The sequence below is a fragment of the Vidua macroura genome, chromosome 6, assembly GCF_024509145.1.
Source record: "Vidua macroura isolate BioBank_ID:100142 chromosome 6, ASM2450914v1, whole genome shotgun sequence".
NCBI lineage: Eukaryota > Metazoa > Chordata > Aves > Passeriformes > Viduidae > Vidua > Vidua macroura.
In genome coordinates, this window is record NC_071576.1 from 35,805,381 (window position 1) to 35,830,104 (window position 24,724).

A 24,724-nucleotide genomic window follows, 5' to 3' on the forward strand; every position below is an offset into this window, starting at 1 on the left:
TGTCTTATGTAGCACTAGGTTGCTCTTGCAAGATCACAGTGTTGAGGATATGTCTAGATTTTGAATAGTCAAGTGTAACTCAGTCATCCTTGAAAACTACTGTTAACAGCAGTCCAAAACAGAACAACTTGGAGCAATTGTGCTCTGCTAAGATAAAACATGGAAGCTGTGCTCTGAGCAAGTATGCAGTGCTTCTCGTTTATTGCACAAGAAGGAACGAAGACCTGTTTAAATTATTAGTTTGTTGCTGACTGATTTCTGTAGCTGATGAACTAATGTGATAACACTTAGAGGCGCTTATTTCTGTGCTGGAAAATCCCTTTTATGACCTCTTAGTAGATGTGATAGTTTGGTATCATGGTTAAATACAGAATGGTTGTCTTTGCTATATGTGAACTCCAGAAACTGGAGTAGGGAGGGGAGGGAAAACCTGTTCATGTTAAGAACAGAAGTTTTTTACACATCTCTTTCCTTTCAGCATCTCAAGAAGAAAGGTGCATTTTGTGTGGAAATAAGTGATTCCCAGAGAACTGTCCCAATGACAGAGCTGTCTGCGCATTTACCCCAGTTTCAGCATGGGCAGCTGACAGAAAACTTCCCTGATACCCACCTCAGCAACACCGTATGTAACAAACAATTTTAGTATCTGGTAGCAGTTAAATGGGGATGAATAGTTTGTTGGGATTAATTTTATCTTTCTGAACTGTTGTGGTGATAAGCAGTGCCAAAAGAAATATGCTGCAAAATATCTGATGTTCTAAACTCATTTTTATGTACAAATAAGACCTCCCCAGTTTAAAGTGGTGTTAGAGTGACCAAGCCATCAAGGGCTAAAAATAAAGGTCAAACACTCTGGTATCAAACACTGACATTTACAGTATTTAGTGAGCTCTGTTCGTCTGCCTGGCTGTGGTCTGCTTGGTTCACAGGTTTCTCAGTCAGAGTTAATTTTAGTCTAGGTAGAGCTTGAAGCCTGGGTTTTGTTACTGCTATTGCTGGCGGACTGTTCCTATGCAGGAAGAACAGCTCTGTCTTGTCTTACTTGTGAATAATTTTCAAGGTGCTCTCCTGGTTCTTGAGGTTTTGGGTGAGGAGGAACTCAAAACCTGAAGTTTTATATAATTGCTTTGAAAGACCTGAGGGCATACTTGTTGCTAAAACTATACCATTGTACCCTATATATTTTGGAAAAATCGGGTTTAGATGATCTACTTGGGTGTGGTGCTCAGGCTCTTAGACATGTCACACTGTTCTTTGTTCCTGCTATAGCTCTTGAGTATCAGGTTTCCTTGTGGCAAGGAAATGCTTTTGTGAGGCTGGGCCACTTGTAGACATGTCTATAGCAGTAATTCAACAGAGTGTTCTGATTCCTGCTTGAGCTCTTCTGTACAATCAGGAGTTTAAATAGAATTTTGAAAAATCCTCAGATAAGCATCATGCTATCTCAAAAATATAAAATATTTGAAAAAATTAAAACAGAAAAGTGAGAACTTTCTTACTGCATCCTTTATCCTTTTATTTCAGAGGGAATTAAAATGTTTCTTTTCCTCTTGAACAGTTGAGAAATTAATTGTTATTGAACATTTCTGCCAGATTAAAAAGGCAGAGCTCAGTAATAACCTGTGGGCTCACTGTCCTTGCAGATAACTTGGTGGTGCTCCTTACCAGCAAAGGGTTCTATGTTCTTCTCACTGACTGTACTGGTGAATAACTGCTACTTGTGCCTTTCCTTTCCATGTTTAAGTAACTGTTGTTTTGATACTAAGTTATAATGATGTTTCTCCCCTTTCCACATCTACTTTGTTTTTGTACACACCTACAAAAGTCCTTTCCTGCTCAAGTATACTAAGCTTCTGTGGCTAGCAAGTCAGCATGTGAAATCACTAAATACTATAATTTGCCATCTCTTCTTCTAGTCACACACTAAGAGTTCAATTCAGTCTTCAATATCTGCCACTGCATAATGACCTTTTAACATCAGTGGTGTATGTGAGAACCGATGAAGTCCATGCCCATTGTCAGGCATGGTGGTCTGCTCCTGAAGGATAAATCTGGATTTAATAGCTAAAAACTTCTTATCAAATATGTTATGTTTTTACCTCTTGGTTCAGGGGCATTGGTCTGGGTTTGCTATTAACTATTTTCCTGATAGGGAAAGAAACCACTATCATTTGCTTTTGATATTGTTTATTCGCCTGAAAGCGCATAGTTCATAACTTACATTTGCTTACGGTGTTACAACAGGTGTTACTGACTTTTTAGCTTCAGAGTTTTCACTTTTAACTATGTCTGAGGAAAGTGAAGAGTCTGTTCCTTTGCTTCCACTTCAGCAAGAGTCCATGGCCTCTGCTCTGTTTAATACTGATCAGGTAGGCTATAAGTGCACTTTGTTCTTTTAAGCAGTGGGGCACGCGCATGACACGTTTAGGTACACTTTAGTAGCCTGAAAGGACAACTTATTTTCTAGCTTTAAGTGCAAATGAGAGAATAACTTGTGTAACTCTTGACGCTGATCTGGTTTTCATGCACTGTGTTTTAGTATATAAAGGCCTTTTTTGATTGCATCTTTGTTCCTATCTAGTGAAGGGAGTAAAATGATACATATTGGTCTCATTTCTTCCCGTTTTCTCTTTGTTTGATATAACAGGTTTTTGTAGTGGTGTGCTTAGTTGATCAGCTTTTCCTTTGGATGTTTTTGTGTTTGCTCTGTGAAGCTGTAGATTTTTAACTTATTTCAATATATTTCTGTTCCAGAGATGGGGTAAGTGCTCCCTCATGCAAGACTGTTATTACAGCAGAGAAAAAGCGACACATTCGGCAAGTGTGCAGAAACCTAAGTACTCAGTCAGCTCTGCTTGTGCAGATTTCCAAGGCTCTGTTCATCTCCAGTGTGTTATTACTTATGGTCATCTTAGGCAGTTTATTTAGGTGCTTAAGTTTATTATTGTCTTGCTGTAGACTGAGAGAAATGGAGTATTTTACTATCAAAGTGAAAAATGTTACATTTCTGCTATAATCTGTACAGAAATAGGTTTAGTTGTAGCCAGCATTTCAGATTAATTAAACATGATCTCTTTATTTGCATTCTCCCTTATTCCCATTTCTGACTATCAGTAATTGTATGTGAGGCCTTTATGCAAAATGCCAAGTAATTTATAATAAATTTTTCATTTAGTAAGAAATAATTTTGATCCCAGCATCTTTTTCAGTACGTATTTCAAATTAATGATACTAAATTCAAACTAAGGTTAAAACCATGACTCTAAAAATCTAGGTGTGTCCTAGTTGTAGTTGTTTAATTTAAATAATTTTAGTTTGGGGTTTTTTCTCCTCTTACATTCCATTTCCTTATTGAAAAATGAAACAGATTTTCTTAGAGGACATATCTTGAAACCCTACTGAGCTTGATACTGAGGATACCACAAAAAAAGGAAGGAATAGGCAGAACATCTGGTGCATATTATTACTTTGTACTGCTTTGTAGAAGCAAATTTTTCATGAGTTGGGGAAGTTGTAAAGCTTCAACCAGGGTTTTAGCAGTGTCACTATTTACAGTTCAAAGTCCAGGGACTTGTGCTCCTTAATCACTTAAGTGCTTTTAAAAACCCCACTAGAAGTTTCTGAGTGTGTACTTGCCATCTTCTCTTTTCTGAGGGTGGGGCTGGGAAAATTCTGTAGAGAGAATCTCTAATATTATTATTGATTTATCGAAAACCTGCAGTGAATTAATGAGATACAAATCAGTAGTTATGTTTGGAAATGCTACTGAGATCAGGTAATTAGACTTTAACATTGCATATTTAAGGAAAAAACTACCTGAGTAGGAATATTTAAGGAAAAAATCATTAGGTTATTTTCAGTGCCCTGTCTTATGTCCAGATCAATTTTAAGAAAACTGAATGATATTTTAAAGGTATTGCAAAAGGTATCATCCTTCAGTTTATTGTACATTTTAATCTAATGCTGCTTTAGTGCACTAAGTCAAACAGAACTGTTCTGCAGGAACTAATTCAGAAGAAATGAGATTAATTTTGTGAGGAATCAAAAATATTTTTTTCTCCTATATTAAGTTTCTTTAATTTGAACAGTACAGCACTGATATTGGACATGGTAATGCACTAAAAAAATGACTGGTCTGTATCAACTGTCACATTTTAGTGCTTGTTTAGAGTGTCTGGTAATGGTTTTATTTCTTTTTAGTCCAGAAAAGGTAAAGCACAGATCACTCTCCTGATGTGCTCTCTGTATGTGCATACAGCATATAAAAGGTGAATGCCCCATGTTTATGGTGCTTCTTGAAGAGGGCACAAAATATTTGTGCCAGGAGCCTGGAGTGCAGGCCTGATCATTTACTAATAGCTGATGTTCCCAGTTTGTGCTTTTGCTTCCATTGGAAGTTCACCACTGTCTTGGTGTTTGAATTATATGCTTGATGTTTCATGTGTTACACTCTTCATGTTTCACTATTAGGAAGGACAAGAAGCTCTTTCATACTTGTGATAAGAGTGGTGAAATCTCTTCAATATCAGTGAAAGGACGTGGCAGTAGTTTCCTTGGGAAAGAAGAATGCTTAACTTTCCATGCTGAAACTTTGGGATCAAATAGCAGTCTAAAGACCGAGAATAACCGGAGTTTTATCACCATTTCTGTGTCATTCTTACTAAAAACATGAGAACATCATACCTCATGAAAATCCATTTTAATATATATTCTACTTACTATACTCTAGTGGGGGTAACACAGTAAAGGAAGGAGACATTTGGCATTATTCTTAAGGGTCAATACAGCTCATTCTTGTCAAGTTGTAGGCATTCTACTGTCATGCATCCTTTTACCAGCTGTAGTTTGAACCAAGGGAAAAAGATGCCTTTATTCATCTTTTGAAATTCTGTTTAAAGGGAAAGCTCTTAGATGCAACCAGCCTACTTTTGACTGTTGTTGTTTTTAATGTAAATGTTTCTAACATGATCCTGTGCTCCCATTCTTTTAATAACTGTGATGCAATTAATTACTACTGTTTAAATCCCTGCTGTAGCAAGTGTTCCTGGCAGTAAATATTATCTTACATGTTTCCTCCTCAGGGTCATCTTTAGCTTAACATACAAGCACATGATAGTGGAGAGTCACTGAGGAAACTGCTTTTTATGTGTTGCAGAATGACAACAGTGAAAGACGTCGCCATGATAATAGTGAGCGCAGAAGAAATGACAATGCCGAGTCTGAGACTAATGGGCAGCCACAAAACAACATTCAGCAGGTGGCGGAGCAAGATGAAGAAGAAGATGAAGAGCTAACACTGAAATACGGGGCAAAACATGTGATTATGCTGTTTGTGCCTGTCACGCTTTGCATGGTGGTTGTTGTTGCAACTATCAAGTCTGTCAGCTTTTATACACGCAAGGATGGACAGCTGTATGTATCAGTATTTTCCCCTGTCTTTTTAGTGGAGATAATTAGATTAGATTAATTTAGATAATTTTCTTCAAACTCCCAATTCTTTTGGAGTCTGATTCAAGCAGTGAACTTCCTCTCGCCTCCTAAATTTTCCCCTTCTCCAGTCCAAAGATTGTTTTTTTTTTTTTATTCCTTCCAGAAACAAGACTCTTCTCTTTGTGGTACTATTGACATTTGTTGTTTGTCTGGTGACCAGTGGGGATAATATCTTGGTTGTTACTGCTTGATTCAAAACCTTGTCCTCATTTTAATACTTTATCATGCTGTGTGGTATTTATAAAATAAACTCCATCTTGAGCCAAAGCCATTTCCCTTGTACTATGCTAGAATACAAGAGTTTTGGAAAAGGAACAAAACTACTAGTGTAAATGAAGTAACATATATGCCATGTTCTGGTTTGCCCATGCTGTTTGATAAAGAAATTCAAATGCAAGGGGAATATAACTTCAAGAGGTTCACTTCTGGTGAAGTTAGAGAAACTTTCCTGGCAGATGTTTCTGTAGAAGTTTTTGGGATTTTGGTAAAATATTAATGTTGCCAAAAAAAAAACCCAATTCCTGTGAGAGCTGATTTGAGAGAAAGGGGCAAAGGAAGAATACTGAGCCTGTCAGAAACTGCAGCAAGTCATAGAATCACAGAATGGTAAAGGGTTGGAATAGACCTTAAAGATCAATCGAAATGTTCCACTGTGAAAACTTGTAGACAAAATGATTCAAAGTGTGTTTGGCTTTGAAATGTTTGTATAATATAAGCATGCCATAAAATGTTTCAATGAAACACAAAGTTCTTCATTTTAGATTTTTTTTGATGGAAGACTTTATTTTTTTTTTTATTATAAGTCTCTCTGTCTCTCCTTCCCACCCCACAATGAAGCAGTTGCCCCAGGAGATTGTATTTCTGTACAAAAAAGTGAGTTGAGCCCATACATTGTGTTGTTGAAATCACAGGGGAGCCTTTCATGGTGAATCCGTAGGTGAAATTCCAACTGCACTGGGCAGCACATGAGTGGTATCGTGGGAGAGTAGCAGTGACACACAACATGGGAGTAGCCATATCAAACTGTGGGCAGCTGTGGGCTTTATCTGCTTTACAAAGCAGAAACCAGTAGTAATCTAAGAATGTAGGAAAGGCAGGTCTTCTAAGGAATTCAAGTTTGCCTAATATGATACTATGCCACCTTTCAAGTTTTGCCTTATTAGAAAGTAGATGTGCTTTTACAGCTCTGAATTGAAAGATTACTGCAGTTTTGTTTGATATCGGCCTTACGTACCAGAAACTTTCAGTGTTATTTCAGTTGACTTTTTGTTTTTGTAGCATCTACACTCCTTTCACAGAAGAGACAGAGACAGTAGGACAGAGAGCCCTGAATTCTATTCTTAATGCAGCCATCATGATCAGCGTTATCATTGTCATGACCATCCTCCTGGTTGTGCTTTACAAATACAGGTGCTACAAGGTAAGCAGTTATGCTAGTTTTATTTATTAGTACAGATTATTTAGAGAATGGAACAAAATGAAGGCTTATCAAGGATGAGTGAGTGAAAGTAGCAGAACTGGTGATTTAATTCACCATTTCAATTTTGTTGCTTCTGTTCATTTGGCACAAAGCAGGGCAAAGGCCCAGTGCTATCACAGCCATCTGTTTTGTTAGACATAGGGTGATACTGCTTCTATTCTTTTGAAATTTTCATGCACTCAAATCTTTCTGTAGTCAAGATATACAAGACAGACTTGGTCCTATTCTGTGGGCTTCCCTTTCCCCAATACAGCTGTCTCCCATCAATGTGTGTGGCTGTACCCACCAGGCAGTATTCATATGGCAAACACAGAGACTTTGTGAAAGGCTTCAATCTTGTAATGATGTCACCTAGGCAAGTCCAGGCTTAGCATAATTAATTGCAGTGCCACCTGCATGGGAGGAGTTGTCCATGAAAATTCCTGGTTTGTTTTGGTCTTAATGATCCATTTGATAAGGCTTAGCCTAATAAAACTTCACAGTATACAGTCAAGACCTTGAATCAGTTGTAAAACACATAGTGGATTCAAAGGTTTCCTTCATTTCGTTTTCAAGAGGGAACAGTGGTTTTGGTCTTCATGTCTGTGGGTGAAATCCCTTTACAAATTATCTGTGGAGTGACAGGGGAAATTATTTTTGCCTGATTCTGTGTACATTGTGGAATACTGATTTTTGATGTATGGACCTTGACTTTTATCATAGTGTGGTGTTACATCTGAACTGAAAAAGTGTTCTTGTTAAACTGGCAATTCTCTTCATTCTAATGAAGTCAACTACTGTGCTTTAACTAAGTTCCTTGGTAGCCACTTGGTTCTCCTCAAGTGCTGAAGGCAGCAACTAGTTTTTACTAAGCTTTTCACATTTCTGTTTTCCTTCTTAACCTTTTTAAGCACAGCACATTTTCCTTACAAAAAAAATTGTTCTACTAAAAATTAGAATTATTACATACCATAAATTTCCTGTGGTTATATTTTATGCTAATTCCACTAAATAATTAACTTATTTTTAAATTTCCTGTCAGAGTATTTCTATGCTGCTATATCAGAATGCTGTGAAATGTAGTTACCTGCAATTGAGTTCTATTTTACATGCAGTTCTATCTGTAGATTGTAGTCCAGATTATGGGGAATGGAATTTATAATGAAAGAACATTAGGTCTTCATCTGGTGGTGATAATTTGCTTATCCTCACAAGATTTTTATCTGAAAACTCTTTTGAAGAAAGGAAATACTGCTTCAGCTTCACTGTTGTTAGTTTTTCCTGTGGTTGTCTTGTACATGATATGTTAAGCATGGTCCTGATTCTAGCTCCTCAATCTAACCAGAAACAGCATCTTTGAAGGGGATTGTATTTGATTAGCTTTTTAATTTATTATTCTTTGCATTCTTCATTGTTTCACTCTGCCTAAACAAAATCTGACTGCTGTAGCTCATTTTAATTCTCTGCATCCTGCAGCCCTTCCTTAATTTTTATTCAAGTTGTAGCAGGTAAAGCCAAATTCGTACCAGCAATCAATTAGCATCAAAGTTGTTGTTAAATGACAAATGAAAGTTTTTTAATGAGAAGGCAAAAAACTTGTTGTGGTACCCTGCTAGGAAAACAGCAAGCAAAACTTTAAAGAAGTGCTCTGGAAAAGTCACTTGTAAGAAAAGAGACTAGTGATCTGGAAAATGCTATAGTAAATGAGATACATTCTGAGAATAAAGCAAACATCTGTGTGTAAAATACCAACTTGGATCAACTCTTGAAACTACCTCCTCTAGTTCTGTTGACAGTAGTTATGCAAGGTGTGTGTAGAAGTTTGCTGGACTATGGCCTTGGTGTTTGACACTGTCAGCATTCACTACTTTTTTAGGATGAAACATTACTATTCACTTTATTTTCTTAAGTGATAGGAGTTTAAGAGCTTTTTTACAAATACAAGAACTACAGGTAGAAGTCATGAGAGAGCTTTCTTTGCTGTTTTCTTAAAGTAGTTTCAACTGATTTTACAGAGGAATAAAATTACTCTTGTTAGGTCCCTGCTTAGTAGCTTTACAAGTTGTTGGAAAATTTGGTTCTGTTTGAATCAATATATACTGATATTCACCTTTGAAAGGTTCTTTCTCCCACTTGCTGTGTGTGGTGAAAGTTTGAAATACTGAGACATACTTTGGCAGTTTTCCTGCAGCATCTTTACAGGCACCGTGCTTACTGCATGTGGGAATTTATTAAGTCTTTTTGAGAACATACTAGCAAAAGCCAGTCTGTTAGACAAGGAGGTTAAATGACAGGCTTTATTAGGTTGAAAGTTAAATTTGAACCTCTTTTGAGAAGCAGTGTAAAGGAGGAGAGTGCCTGTCTCAAAAATGACCAAAAATTTTTAAAATGCATGTGAAAAATGTATCATTAGACTCAATGTACTAAATTACTAGCTGTAATGGCTGGATTCTTAATTTGTCAGAAAGTCCTGTTGCATCACATAAATGTGATTCCTTTAGTCTTTGTGTATATGCACTTTACTTTTAAGTTAATTTTTGCTAAATATTTTAAGAACATAAGATGTGTTCTACTACACATCTTTAAGAAGAGGATAAAGAGACAACACATTTTTTTAACAGCTTCTGAATACTTTAATCTGATGTACATATATAGCAAATTTAGCCAGTTAATTTTCCACTGACTGTGTCTGTGGAAAGCAGGATTCCTTATATAGTTTTGATTTCTAGATTATTGCATCTGACAGGTTGTCTACTTGTAATACTGGGTCAGGTTTTATAAAAGAGATTCTGTGCTGGGAGTTTGACAAATATATGTTCATTCTCAGTTAAGAGATGTTAAGACGTTACTGGAGTTAAAGAGGTCTTCAATCATCAATCATGGTTTTTTCACTTTGCACAATAAATACCAGAAGGGTGCACTTCTGTCAGTGCAAAGTCTAAGTGTCTGTCATTTCCAGGTTTAAATCTTTGAGTGCCCCTGCTGAGTACAACACTGAACTGTTCTTTATTGAATTGTTGGGCATGTAAGTCTGCTCTCATATATCTCAAAATTAGGGATTATGTCTGTAGATAACTGATAGAGAATATTGAAATCTTTATATAGTCATTCATCAATGACATTTCAACAGATAAGTACTGAAGGTTTTTCTGGGTTCCAGCATTTAATTCTATAACTGGATTCTGAAAATGATTTGAAATCAGAGCAGCACAGAAGTGAATCATGTTTTCCATCTGTGTTCATGCTGGATGATTCTGCTGTGTTATAATGCCACTGGTATCAAAATGGTCTAAAAATAGGCAAACAGTAGTTTTCAACAGAGCTAAAGAACATCTAGTGAAAGTTCACAAAGCACTTAAAATTCGTAAGTATAAAGTGAAATACACCAACGTGCATAGACTAAACATGAATGTAGCACCAACCAAAGAGGGAGATATCTTAAATAATTTTCTTGCTTTAAACAAAAGGAAAAATAACCTTAAAAGCCTTTTAATATATGCTAAATTTAAAATAACAAGTCTAAAAACATCATATTGATATCTTCTTCTCCAGGTGATCCATGGTTGGCTTATCATTTCTTCTCTTTTGCTGCTTTTCTTTTTTTCATTCATCTACCTGGGGTAAGTGAATTAAACTATTAATATGCTATTTTTCATGTATCACTTTATGTATGTATTTATTTTAGAACTAGGCCTTGAACCTTAGGAGGAATGATAGTGAGTAAGCTATTGCAATAAAATATTTCATTTTGTATAGGCTGAAAGAGTGCACATAAAAGAAAGAGTGATTCATAGGTTTATAAAGCATCTGATTAGGTACAGAAGCTGTCCATCACATTCATAACCAGAATAAGCACATCTTGCTTATCAGAATAAGTATATCTTGGGAGGAGCTTGTTCTGCTGACATGTCTTCTGATAACTTAATTTTTCACTGACATATGACTCAAGGGCAGTTATTTACATCATGGCTTTGATTGTTAGCTATATTTTTAAAGGCTGTTTGCATGGAAGTGGTGGAGTCAGCTGAAAAGAATCTACTATCTCACCAAAATATATTCGGTGCTTTTCTTCTCAAATTTCAAAGCATGCCCTTGTCCAGACATCAAGAAAATTTGGCCAAAATACTCAGTATTGTCTAAAATGAGCAGCCTCCTCAGGGTTTGTAACTAGAGTTATGTCATTAAATTATTATATGCTATATATAGTTTTTTGTTTGTCACTTGATGACAAACACTTCTCTTTGAAGAAGCTTATTTAATTTGGTGTCTGGAAGAAGAATGTGGTCTTCCCTTCAGTCACTGATTTTTGCTAAAAGTGATCTGTAATGCCTTTTGTGGTCAGTAGTTTCTCTAACCCTAACAATGGCTTTTGAAAGTCAAGGCAATTCCTTCATCTGTCCCTCCTGCCTTACAGCAGTGTTGGCTTCCTTTTGCCAGAGGTTCAGAGAGTGAGGGAGCTTGTAGACCAATTATGCATGAGGACAGTAAGGGTCATCCTGTTAACACTGTACATCTCAAAGGTCAGCTGACAGCTGCAGAGAACAAGTTTCCTGGAGGAAAGTATTATGCAAATTATAAGGTTCTTAGTGGCTTGATGAGTTGATAGCAGCAGATTCTGCAAAAAGGTTTCACAGCCATTTCTTCCTTGAGTCAGCAGAAATCACCTGTCACTTGGTGATGGCATTTGTCTATTTTGGTTTTACTTATTGAGGTTCTTAATTAGTTTATAGTATTTGGTGTGACAGGGACATGGTTCATCCAAAAGTAAAGCTTTTTACTTCAGTGTTTATGGGGAATAATAGAATAAACATGTATCTTTACAGTTATCAAAGCATTCCACAGACAGCATGTTAGTAGAAAGAGATCTTTGCCTGCCTTTAAAGATCCATTATAACCTCACAAGTTTTGATTATTCTGATTTTTAAAAGTTATGAGCATAATCAAAGCGACTGATTTTGAAGTAATATCCTTTCCTGTCAGCTTCTGCTTTGATTGAGAAGGAAATAAAACCTTAACGAAAATTTTCGAAAAAGCAAAAGAGTTGGTGAGAAGCAAATACTGGCAAAATTAATTCTATTGTGAAGAATAATTAAGAACTAATTGGAGAAAGAATTTTACATTTATGCCACTACATTAAATACGAAAATTTTTAAAAACGTATTCTGAAGTCTGCATCTGTAATTTGTTTCCATTGTTTGAAGCAAATGCCATCTATATTATTTTCCTTTTTTTTTAGCGAGGTTTTTAAGACATACAATGTTGCCATGGACTACATTACGGTGGCACTCATGATCTGGAACTTTGGTGTTGTGGGAATGATTTGTATCCATTGGAAGGGTCCTCTTCGGCTCCAGCAGGCATATCTCATTATGATAAGTGCTCTCATGGCCTTGGTGTTCATCAAGTACCTTCCTGAATGGACTGCGTGGCTTATCCTGGCTGTCATTTCAGTGTATGGTAAGTTTGGGAGCAAGGCACAGTAGCAGGTCCTGTGGTGGGAATTTCTTTTATTCCCTGACTTTTCCACTTATCTGACTAGACCTTTAAAAAAAAGTGTGTTTGTGTGTGTATGTATGTATCATCCAAAGTACCAGATAAGTTGATTACAGACTTCATGAATAAGATAATGATCCTAAACTGAGATCAGTTCCCTCTGCAGCTGAGGGCTTTGTATTAGTGTATGATCCCATCTTCCTCCATGTTTCCTGGACTCTCTAGATTCTATGAGGAGGAGAGCTGAAGTAATTCAAGAGACGAGGAGATGAGAGAGACCCGTTTTGATCTTTTTTATCAAGGTGGTGAACCTTCAGCTTCTCATTTTCCCCAAGAATCTTTGGAGTCCCCTGTACATGCAGAATTTAGGAGCTTGTTGTTTCTGTACAACAAATATAGATTTACCCAACCCATGAATTGCTCAAATTTGTGGACATAGAAACAGCAACTTGATCCATACCTGATAATATAGTGAGAAGGAAGGAAGGATTAAGAACAGTTTGCACTGGCCAAAGTAATTTTATATTTAGAAGGATATGGTTGTGAGATCTCTTTCATTGGCTTTTTTTTTTTCTTTTTTTTATTCATTGTAGTTGTCAAATATTGCTTTTTTTCAGAATGATGGCTGAGAGAAGCCTAGATGTAGTATTTCCATAAAGCTTTAGGGGGCACTGAGCACTTGGTAAGAAGATCACTGTATCCTAAATATCCATTTAATTTCCAGGCAAGACTAAAATTCAGTTACTTAGACATAATTAAAACATTACAGCTAAGTGAAGATGTGCTCTTAATTTGAATTTTTTGGAAGCTTGTAAGTGTGCTGAATGTGTGCTCTCAAAGTCACTGATCTTGATAAAGACCGAGAATCTGTCCAGATGTAAGTGCAGGGGTTGATAAGATTTGATTAGCTCTGATACGTCAATGTACTCCTTAAGTGTCCTCTTCCTTCAGAGAGAGGAAAATTATCCCTTGTGTATATGCTCATGGATCACAAAGCACATTAAGAAAATCTTCCCATCCCCCAGCCCCATTTCCACCCTTCATACAACTGGAACAAATCTGAGTGCTCCAAGCATTCAGCCTTTATTCAGTGATAGGAAATTGAAATTATTCAAGATCGAGTTCCAAGACCATGATGTAGTTGTTTTGAGTACAGGGGATGTAAGTTTTCAAAGCCTACAACCCCATTTCAAAGCCTGCAAATCCCAGTTTTTGAGTTGGACCAGCAGTGGTGCCAGGGCAGTTGGCTCAGGTGCAGAAGGCCTGCTCTGGGTAGCACACAGCTCCTGACAAGTCAGCTGTTCCTTTCAGTGTCAAATTGAGTTTCAAATTAATTTAAAGACATATGGTGAGTGGACAAGTGCAAAAGGCAGTAGCAATGTTAGAGCTCTCTATCCCAATGTGCCTGTTTCACAGGAATTAAGTAAGCCTCACCTGTTGTCTTAAAATTTCTTTTAGCATTAAACTTAGATTACAAAAAGCTTTCATAGTAGAAGGCAATTTCCAAGATGATAGTTGAAGAGTAGCTTTCTTGAATTATTCACAGGTCAACATATAGGCATAGGTACATTTGCAGTTACATAATATCTTAAATGAGGAATATAATGTTTTAAAATTTGTATGCATATTACAGTAGTATGTAAAATAGGTTGCCTGAGAATATTAAAAAGCATTGCTGTAGGATACTGAATTGTGGCCAATGGCTGTCTTTGAAATCTTTATTCAGGGTGCATTTTCTTACTTCAAGTCTCTCCGAGTGTCATAGAAAAGAAACGTAACTGTGTCTGCAGGGATGTAAGATCTGTTTGCTTTTCCTTTCAGATTTGATTGCTGTCCTGTGTCCTAAAGGTCCTCTTCGTATGTTAGTTGAAACAGCTCAAGAGAGAAATGAAACTCTCTTTCCAGCACTTATTTACTCCTGTAAGTACATTTTGTTAAATTCTTTAAGCTTGCAATCACTCACTCATCTGAAGCAATCTTCTCATTTTTTTGGGTTTTAATAAGATGCTTTTCAGCTGAATTCTTGATCTGTTCACTTGGGCCGCAGTTTTTGTTTACTGTTGACTGAAAAATGTGGAACATCATCTGACTGAAACATTTAATGATAAAAACCAGCGTGTTTTGTTCCAAAATACAAACAGGAAGAATGGTAACAGACCTTGTTTTGAATAAAGTACTATGTCCCTAGGCTGTGAATTAAGCCCATTCAAAGGGAGCAATTGTTTCCAGAAAATATTTACCAGCTTTCAGTCCTTAAATAACCTGTGTCTTAGTATAAGAAATGTGAGAAATTACTAGAAAGAGGTTTGTTTGTGTGACTGTTTTCTCAGTGGCTTGTCCTTTTTGGTCAATTGTTTCTCCCTGCAGTTGTGAAAAATAACCTATTGAATTAAAGTTGCTGTTGTGACCTGTGTATCAGTTAGTACATAATTCCATGGTTTCTGAAGTTCCCTGTTGCTACTTGTAGTCATGTGGATAACAGTGAAAGAGGCTAATCATAAGTCATTTTGCTCCTGGTGCTCCAGACAGGCCTGTATATGGAAGCAGGAAATGTGCTGCAGACTGGGATGAGCTTACAGTGGAGAAAGGGGAGGACTTTCTTTATCTGTCACTGGTTCTTTCTCTGTCACACTTGCACAGCATCAGTAAAATGTGGCATATCTGCCTGTTACTCTGTTTTGTGAGAGAAGAGGTTAACACAGAGAGTTTGAATTAAAATATACCTTTTATATGTAACAACATTTGGTTACCTTCAGATTGGGGGATTTTTTGTGATGGCAAAGGCAGAGAACAATTAACTTTGATGTAAATACTGCCTCTGAATTGACATAACTCTGTAACAGTGTTTAGGGACCTTTCTACTTGCTGATAAAAGAAATGATTAACGAAAAAAAAAAAGAAGTTGTTGATTTTCAGAGCGAGCCTCATATGTAGAAGTAATTTGTCTGGCAACAGCTGTTGCCATTTTATTTCAAAATCTAGTAGAAATAAAATTTTATTCACCAGTTTTTGTAAATGTATTGTTGCTGGTACTGGCCGTGTTCGAGATATTATTGTGCTTTAATGAGAGTAAAATAGCCTGTTGGAGAAGATAGTTGTATCCAAAAAACCATGAAAAATGAGAAATGATGGATTGATGCTAACACTATCTCAGAATTTCATACATCTGAAGATACAATTAGCTATGGTGTTGTGGTTTGGATTTCTTTGACAGCAACAATGATATGGCTTGTGAACATGGCTGAGGAAGATCCAGAAGCCCAACGGAAGTCCAAAAACTCCGCTTTTGATAAACAAGGTGAGCTTTGCTTTGACAAACCTTTGTCACTGCATTGGAATACATGTTTATGGATACTTGTCTTTAGTTTTTCAAGAGTCCTGGGTGCTGTAGAAGAGTGAAAGCATGGAAGCTAATTAAGAATGATGAATCTGTCAAGACTTGAAAAATTGTTTACTTATTGTGCAGTTAATGTTCTTGCATTCATTTTTCTGGGATCTGGGATGTTGGTGTTGAAATGACTCAATATAAAACTATTAACTGAGCTCAACTGCTTGTCAGACTGGGATGACACAGTGTAATACCAACTCATTTATATTTGTGTTAGACAGAAATACGCCTAGCCCTTTTGGCTATGCAGAGAGTGTTTAAAATGTGGAGTTTATTTATATGTGTTACTAAAGCAGAGTGCAGTTCCTGAATTTAACATGCTTGAAGGCATCCACATATATGTAACTTTCAGTAAAGTTTTCTATTTTACTGGAAAATTAACCTGTCAGTGTCAACTAAAGAAGCTAATTAAATATTAGATGATAGTTTATTCCTTAAATTGTGATTTTGTTAGGTCACCACAGAACTTCCACTTTCATGTGGATGTACTCCTGAATACTAGGACTTGAGTGCAACACATAGGTGCTGTGATTGCAGAGTGTACATTGACTCCTGAATGTTTAAGTAAATATTAAAATCCTAAGAGGATGTCTTGAGATTGTGTGTGCCAGTGTTAGATATTGCTAAGTATTATGGAATACTTCTTTCTATCTTGGACTTCTGCGATCTTATATGTGGAGAGACTTTCGTGTTTTAGAAGGTATATTTTTGGAGGAGTCTTAAATGCCTTTCTTCCTTTGAGCTCCGGCAAGCCGGACCCAGAATGAAGATGCTGAAGCAGATGATGGTGGCTTTAGTCAGGAATGGCAGCAACAAAGGGACAACAGAATAGGACCCATTGAATCAACACCTGAGTCACGTGCTGCTGTTCAGGCTCTACCCAGTAACTCTCAAACAAGTGAAGACCCTGAAGAACGTGAGTGTGGACTACTGTGTCTGAAAAGCTTACTAAATCTGAAGCTAGTCAGTCAGGCATCCTGAGTGCACACGTGTAGGATTCTGTGAGCTATTAGCAAGCTGAAGAGATATACTTGCTCCTGATGAATACTGATATGCCTCATAGGAATAATGGTTTTTGCTAGCATTTCATTTTGTTGCAGGGGTGAGTAATATTGGCCAAATTGCTCTTTAGTTTGATACACAGACTCAAAACTTTTGTTGCACAAACTGTTTTCAGACCGTTACATGCTCAGTTGTATTAGCCTTTGTCTTTTTCATGCAGTGTTCTGCTGTGTATCACCTCTTTTTGATTTTAGGCCCTGTAAATGGAGTCATTAACAGTTTTTTTATACCTCGAGATTAAACTGCTGTAATCCACTTGGTAGGAAGCAATGTTTAAAACCTGATTGGAGATTGAAATTAGTGCAGAATGCCTTGGGCTTGCTTAGTTTTATCCAGCATCTTGCTAAGGTGAAATATCTTTGGAAAGTGTATGATGCCAGTACTCACATACCTGTTTTAACAGACTCATGATTTCCAGTTGAAGTTCAAGCTGCTATTAGATATGCAAAGCTCTAAATAAATTAGGGTGTGCCTGTCATGTGATACTGCCATAGTTTAACAGGTGCAGTTTCTTCCTCTGATGATCAGGTGCTCCTCTGTTTAAAAATACAGAGACTTCTACTTTAAGAACAGTTTTAAAATTTACTTACTAAAAAAGTCCAAATTCAGCATGCTGCAAATCCTTTTTAATTTCCAGAGCTTAAAAAATAACATTAAGATGCAAAAATTTTAGCAAAGCAGCTATTTCAATTAAATTTTTAGCTAAAACTCTAGTGTGGCCAGGCTAATAATTTTCTCCTTCCTGTATTCCTATAGTGAGTAGTAATGATGCAGTCAGACTTGTCAGCCAGCATTAGTTTACTACAAGTCTGGAGCATCCAAGGTTGTTTCAGCAGTTTAAGGGTGTTGTAGTGCTTAAGAGCTTTTCATGAATGCACTGTTCTAGGCATTTTATTGGAGGCCTGTTGAAAGAGAGTAGGGTTGCCTTTTTTCTTTTATGCATTTTCTCCCTTTTTTTCTTTTTCCTTTCCCCTCTCCCCCGCCTTCATAATTAATCAGAATCCATCTATGTTTTGATGTTCTTAGTTCCTCTTGGAACTCTAAAATGAATGTTGGGCTGGACTGTAGTGAGGTGGGAAACTAATCAGTAGGCCAAATGAAAACAGCTGGTCACCTGATGCTGGCCTTTCTTAATTAACATCTTGGACTAAAAGCTCAGAATGTGAACTGGCATTCAGGAAATCTTACAGTGCTTGCAGAAATAATTGAGTATTGTGCTTCCAGAGTTGTTACTAAAGTAGTAATTACTATATAAAAAAATAAGAGAGAATGAATTTTCCTAAATCTCACATCTTGGACTAAGTATCTTGAATTTTTGCCAGGATTTTTTGCCAAAATGAAGATTACCAGGAAAAACTCAGAGGATGTTCAGAAGAAAATACTTCATGAGCAGTGTTGTGTATTGTTATTTTGAAATTGATTTCTTATCAATGTGTGTGATATGCGCTGTACTTACAAGTGCTTTTAAGAACTACCTGCATAAGAATTCTCTAGGAAAATTGGGAAAGCAGTGGCATATTTTGCAGTTTATAGGTTTCTAACTGACAAATAATATATCTTGTGCAAGGGATTTATTTTTCCCCTCTCTCAGCTAGTTTAAAGGAATTGCTCTTCAGTATTCTGTTGAATATGATAAGACAACCAAAAGTGGATACCCCATCACAAATAAAATTACAGATATCTGAGTTTGCATATACTGCATTTATATGTTCAGAAAGATAGGAGTACAGGGAAGTTCTAATTAAAGGGTGAATTAATTGAGTAGTGTAGTGTTTCTAAGCCATCTTGTTTCACAGGAGTTTATCACTTGATTCAGGAGTGGTACTAATTTTGAAAATAAAATGTTATTTTTAGCAAGTCCTGTTAATAGTTAATGTAAATATGTATTATTCTTCAATAATTACTGACATGTAATATTAGTAGACAGATACTTAATGCTGCCATACGTTCACTTTGCAGGAGGAGTAAAGCTTGGTTTAGGAGACTTCATTTTCTACAGTGTCCTCGTTGGCAAAGCCTCTGCAACAGCAAGTGGTGACTGGAATACAACTTTAGCATGTTTTGTAGCCATATTAATTGTGAGTATAATGTAAAATTATAATAGAGATAGTTCCTAATGATCATCAAGGACAAAGTTGTAACTACTGCATTTTGTCTTTGATCTTGTTTATTGGGTGGCCAGACTGAAAACTGGTGAGGACTTTAGCTGTGATTGTCATTGGCTCTACATCTGTCACTAAAGCCTTTAGTTTAGGAAGACATAAAACATAACCTGTAGCATTAATATTTATACATAGGTATATTTTATATATTATTTTATATATTATTTATATATTATTTTATATATTTTTTTCTTATCAGAGTTCCCTAATTTCTCCTTATGTCTCTGTGTTTTGTTTTTTTTCTTCCCCTCAGGGTTTGTGCCTTACACTTCTGCTTCTTGCCATCTTTAAGAAGGCCTTACCAGCTCTTCCAATCTCCATAACCTTTGGGCTAGTTTTTTACTTTGCTACAGATAACTTGGTGCAACCATTTATGGACCAGCTAGCATTCCATCAATTTTATATCTAGCAGACATAATGCTGAAATGGATATCTGTAGCAAATCTGGGAGGAGGAAAAATGGTTTTCCCTCAGTTCTCAAGCGAGACTGAAGTCAAATTCTCAAGATTCCAAGACGGAATCATTGCGACTTCCTCCGATGGTGGTTTTTGCTTTGTGTATTTTCTGAGACAACTGCTGCACTGGGCACCATATGAATTTTCCTGTGTGAAAGTGGCTTCTTCCCGACGGCCAGTCTAAGCCAGGTGCTGTTATATCAGAGGTCATCTGATATACATGTGTCTGGTAAGGACCACCTGTATGAAATTGCAAATGCTTCCACCAGCAATGTGATCTCTTACCACAGGCTGATTGTTTTCACAGCACTAAGGGTGCTCAGGACTTCCTTGATGTTAACAGAGGAAGCTGACAAATCACATGGAACTTGTCCCTGTAACCGCTTGAAGAGAGAGAGCCCAATCTGGACTTCTTCAGCAGTGATATTTTGACAGTGGAGTCCCACCTGTGTAATGGGAAAGGACTTTGTAGCAATTTGACAAAGGGAGAAAATACTGTCACTCTAAGAGTGCTCCATGACTTCATAGCCTCTGTGCCTGAGTGTGTTTGGTTTAGTAAATCTAAAACTTTTTTTCTTTTCCCACACTGGAACTAGAGCCTCTTCTCAGTTTTAATACTTTGCATTCTCAAGCATGGAGTGCACCTTCTGTACACCTGCTCCTCTTTATTTAGCTGCTTAAACTTGGACTGAATTATTTGGCAATAGAGGATCATAAGGTCCTAGTTTGGATCTTACATTCTAAAAGGTTAATAAACTACATTAAAAAAGCAGTTTGGGGACTTACTCTTTGTGCTCTGGCAAATCATTTTGCTAGAACACCATTTCAAACCCTGTGTTTGAAAATAGTCACTAACAGCACGGACTGCATCACTGGTGGATGTTCCTTCTGTTGGCATTCTTATGAAATAAGTAGGCATTTGCAGCAATCCCAGATGGAGTTTAGCTTGCCAGCTCTAGAGATCAAAGTGCTATTAGGAGCTCTTCTATTGCATTCCTGAAATTCTTGGTCATCTAAAATGTGGTTTAGAGTTCTGTTGACCTGAGTATTGGTCACTCAGCTGTCTTAACACCTCAGGCTGGCAAGGATTTTTTTTGTGCAGTGTCTTTATTGGTGAGGATGCTTAAGTTAGGTGAGAGATTGCTTAATGTCACCAAGGAGCAAAATTCATGAACCTCTTCACTTTAATTACCTCTCTTGTGAGGAACTGGTGATTGGCAAAATGAAGGATAATTCAATATCACTGAAAAGAAGATAGGAGATTTTGAACTTTTTATAAGAAGAGTCTGTTCAAACCTTAAAACTGCTGAACTCTGATTTCTTCATTTGAAAGAACTCGTTTATGAGTAATTGTTTGGAAACAAGACAGGTGAGATGAAGTTGGTTTTGCCATGAATTCTTACTGTGTACAAGTAATGTTTTTTCTTGGGAGCCATAGGGAGTGGATGGGCATTCTATTTTACTTGCATCTTGATACTGGAGTCCTTGCCAAGTAGAGCAACTGTCAAAATCCTAACACTAGCTCCTTTTACCTTTTTTTCCTGGGATTTTGTTTCAGTGCCTATATATTCATAGGACTGAAACATCAGAGATGCTCACCAACCATTGCCCAAGTAAAGAAAGAAAGACTGTGATGTATAAATTTGCTTTAAAACCAAGAAAGGCTTTCTTTGATTGTCCTCGGTAATATATGTCTTTTCCGGTATGACTTGTTAACTGTAGTGTTAGCATTTACATTTTCATAAAATACATTGTCTTGTCTCATCTAAAGTACTTTTATTCATCTCATTTGTGTGCTGATTCATTGTGGATAGCATTAATAAACCAACTATATCAAAATTGCTTACAGTGACTTTTCAAGTCAAACTTGTTTGTGTTTTCTAGCTTAAATTACTGTTCCATATTATGTTGCAATGAAGTCTGACTTAAAGCAGGTTGGTTGGTGAGGGTTTTAGGGATTTCTGTTGTCATTTTTTGATTGGTTTTTGTGTTTGGGGGTGGTTAACAAGATTTTGAGTTGTTTTTATACCATTGTAACTTGTTCCTTTGCTGAGCATTACACCCAAAAAAATTCCCTCATGTGTTTTATTGGGCATCCCAGCTATAGTTCCATTGTATAGAACAGGTTTGCTAGGAGCTGGCATTGCTGGCATTTGTGTATCTGAGCTGGCTCTCAGTTATGGGTTGTTACTTAAATGCAGAAGTCGTCTCTCTTACTTCTTTTTTGGCTTCAATATGCACTAGGGGAGCATTAGCTCCATTAAGAGTTGCTTTAGAATATGTAGAAATGTACAAAAGCCTTTTCATATACTTGAATGGGTGTTAGATGTGCAACCCAAGGAAGAGCTCAGAACCTTCCAACACTAAACTGCCAGTCTTCCACTTCCCAGAGCTGCTTCTGTTATTCCGAAGGGTTCATTTTTGAGCTACTGTAGAGTTACAGTGGTGGAGACTATAAAATTTGTATTCACAGCAGCTGCTCAAGTTTGTGTTTGAATCTCAAAATAAGTTTAGAAGGGAAATTGCTTTTATAAGGAGCTATATGTTAAAGTACATTGCTTATTACCAGGTCTTAGGTACACCTTCAAAAACCAGATGAAATTTTCTAGATTTGCCCTCTCAGGCCAAATCATGGTAGCTTATGTTTCAGATGAGATCTTCAAGCTAAGGATTATCTCAGAACAGAGGTCCAAATAAAGTCCAGTTGCCAATAGGTTTTGTTTGCATTTGGGTTGTTGCTACACAAGTGTGAAGGTTGTGTCACTTTTCTTTGTCTTAAAACACCAATCTAATTTGAGGATTCACCTCGGTTAGACTGTTGTAACTGAAAGATTTTTTGTAAGTAATCTGCATTTTTGAGAGAGTTTCCATTATTATTAAATTAGTATGTCAATGACAGCATATTAGGCTGTAGCTCTGAAAGGTGTATTCTGTAACCTGAGTAGATTCATCCCTTCTGTGCTCAGGCAGATTGACTTATAGCTGTTGTGTGGCTGTTCCAGTGTTCATACTTCGAAACTTGGCTATCACAGTAGCTTTCTCTCCCCATTCAACTTACATCAATAGGTCTCCTTCTTTGGCTAAGATTCAATTCAATATATAAATGAGAAGACATAATAGTTTTCCTAAGATCCAGGCACTTCCATTTATCTTTTTTTTTTTTTTTCCCTTCTATGGGGGGATTTAATCCAGGGCAAAGAAAGAGACCCCTGGAAGTTGATTTTACAGCAAAGGCTTAGGGTGCTGTTGTACCTGTGTGTGGCTGTTATGGTCACACTCAAATTCAAGTGTCATCTGTAAGAGGTGCATCCTGAAGGTGTAAGAATGTGATACTGCAACACATTCACGATAGTTCCGGATGGGTAGATGATGACTTCTTTGAGGCAAAAAAATCAAGGGCTGTGCTCCACTAAAAACAGCTGATCTCCTCAATGTAGGAAGCAGACACAGGCTATTTCAGGCACGGGAGGCTGGTGCTTCTCGGATATACAGATATATATCTGTACCTACAGAGATACAGATTCATGGAGACTGCACCTGTAGATGACAGCTCTTCTGCCATTAGTGTGGTCAAGGATTAAATAAGCCGAAGTAAATTTTGGGTTGATGGTACTGTTCAACAAAATTTATCAAAATGCTTTATTTCAAAAATTCTGACAATGCTGTTGAAACAAGTTTAATAGACTGTGGAACATGTCTGCACTGTGATTGCATCTCAGTGGTAACTTGGTCATTGGAAATGTTGAAACATGAACTAGAATGGAATTCTTTTACACTCAAAGCATTTGCTGTTTTCTTTTTTACAGACACTGGTTTGTACATAACCTGAATTAAATGTGAATGTTTTTTAAACATCTTTCCAGTTCTTGATAAGATATGGTTTTGATAGATTATTGCAAATTTTCCTGTATTTGTCTAATTATTAAAATAAAAGTTGCATGAATCCTGATTCATCTTGCCTTTACTACATTATTTTAAAGCCATCACTTAAAGCTCTTGGAGGCATAAGCACTGTAGTTATTTTTATTCAGCATTTAATGAGTAAGATTCCTTTCTTAAGTCATTTTAAGGCATCATATTTCCTATCAATAGAGCTTCAACTGATTTTAGTAGAATTACTTTCTTCTAAAAGCTACTTTTTGTGTTCCATTAAAGAGTCAGTCAAAGCCTGTTGTAAAAGCACCCATGAGGTATAATTAAGGCACGAAAAATGAGATTATACTGAAACAGCTGCTGGCACAATGAAGATTACCAGGAAAAACACATAGGAAAGCACTTCCAAGGACATGAAGGACAAGAGGACGATTGCGAGCAACTATCAGGAATTTATAAAGTGAAAATCATGCTTGACCAACCTTCTTGCTTTCCACAATGTCTTGCTCAATAAGGAGAGAGCAGATGATGTTGTTTACTTGGACTTGTAAAGCTTTTCACACCATTTCCCATAACCTCACCATAGACAAGCAGATGAAGTATACGTTAGATAAGGGAATAGTGAGATGGGCTGAAAACTGCCCCAGTGCTCTGGCCCAGAGGGTTGTGATCAGCAGCACAGAGTCTAGTTGGAGGCAAATCATTAGTGGCATATCACGGGGCTCAGTACAGAGGTCAGTGCTGTTCAGTCTATTAATCTATGATTTGAATGATGAAAAGGAGTGTTCCCTCAGCAATTTTGCAGATGACACAAATATCTGAAGCAGTGGCTGATAAACCAGATGACTGCAATGATTTATAGGGGCTTCAACAGGCTGGAGAACTGGATGGAAAGCAATCTCATGAAGTTTAACAAGGAAAATACAAAGCCCTCCATCTGGGGAAGAGTAGCCTCAGGCATCAGTACCTGCTGGGGTCTGAGCAGCTGCAAAGTAGGAAAATTTTATCTCAGGCTAAATACTCAACTTGGAGCTACAATCTAATATGCTAATTTAATTACCCCTGTGTTTTCTTACTTCAATTTTTTAATGTAGTCTTTTGGGGATAGGTAAATAAGATTCCTTTATTGACAGTGTCAGCTCTCATAGAGAGCTCAGCTTGATGTCTAGCAGTTACTGCTAGGTATTTTTTAATTACCAAGAAATCTCAATTAAAGTTATATTTAAGGCCATTTTCTGGCCTGAAATGTCAGGAGTTTATGGACTCTGTAGAGAAAAGCATCTGCCTTCATTGGCAGGAACTAATAGAACTGAACATTGGGTAAGGAAACAATCAATTGCTT

At 36.9% G+C, this 24,724-nt stretch overlaps 1 protein-coding gene across 4 annotated transcripts; it reads left to right on the top strand.

Moving 5' to 3' along the window:
- The first annotated feature begins 476 nt into the window (after positions 1–476).
- Positions 477–23,458, top strand: PSEN1 (presenilin 1). Of its 4 annotated transcripts, none has more exons than XM_053981372.1 (11): positions 477–622; positions 2,331–2,369; positions 5,156–5,412; positions 6,769–6,910; positions 10,502–10,569; positions 12,186–12,406; positions 14,264–14,362; positions 15,657–15,740; positions 16,573–16,746; positions 18,852–18,970; positions 19,308–23,458. In XM_053981372.1, exons 1-11 carry the CDS (start codon positions 539–541, stop codon positions 19,461–19,463), a joined length of 1,443 nt encoding a protein of 480 aa, XP_053837347.1. In that variant the 5' UTR covers positions 477–538; the 3' UTR covers positions 19,464–23,458. The 4 variants fall into 4 exon arrangements, with proteins under 4 accessions (XP_053837347.1, XP_053837344.1, XP_053837345.1 ...); XM_053981370.1 differs by having other exon boundaries at positions 547–622; positions 2,245–2,369; XM_053981371.1 differs by having other exon boundaries at positions 587–622; positions 2,263–2,369.
- Positions 23,459–24,724: the final 1,266 nt, after the last annotated feature.

Bases quoted from the DNA above. Each gene is read 5' to 3' on its own strand.
- PSEN1 (XM_053981372.1), top strand. From the start codon at position 539: ATGACAGAGCTGTCTGCGCATTTACCCCAGTTTCAGCATGGGCAGCTG. The intron at 14,363-15,656 runs GTAAGTACATTT...TTTCTTTGACAG, and splicing joins TCCAGCACTTATTTACTCCT to CAACAATGATATGGCTTGTG. The intron at 16,747-18,851 runs GTGAGTGTGGAC...TTCACTTTGCAG, and splicing joins AAGTGAAGACCCTGAAGAAC to GAGGAGTAAAGCTTGGTTTA.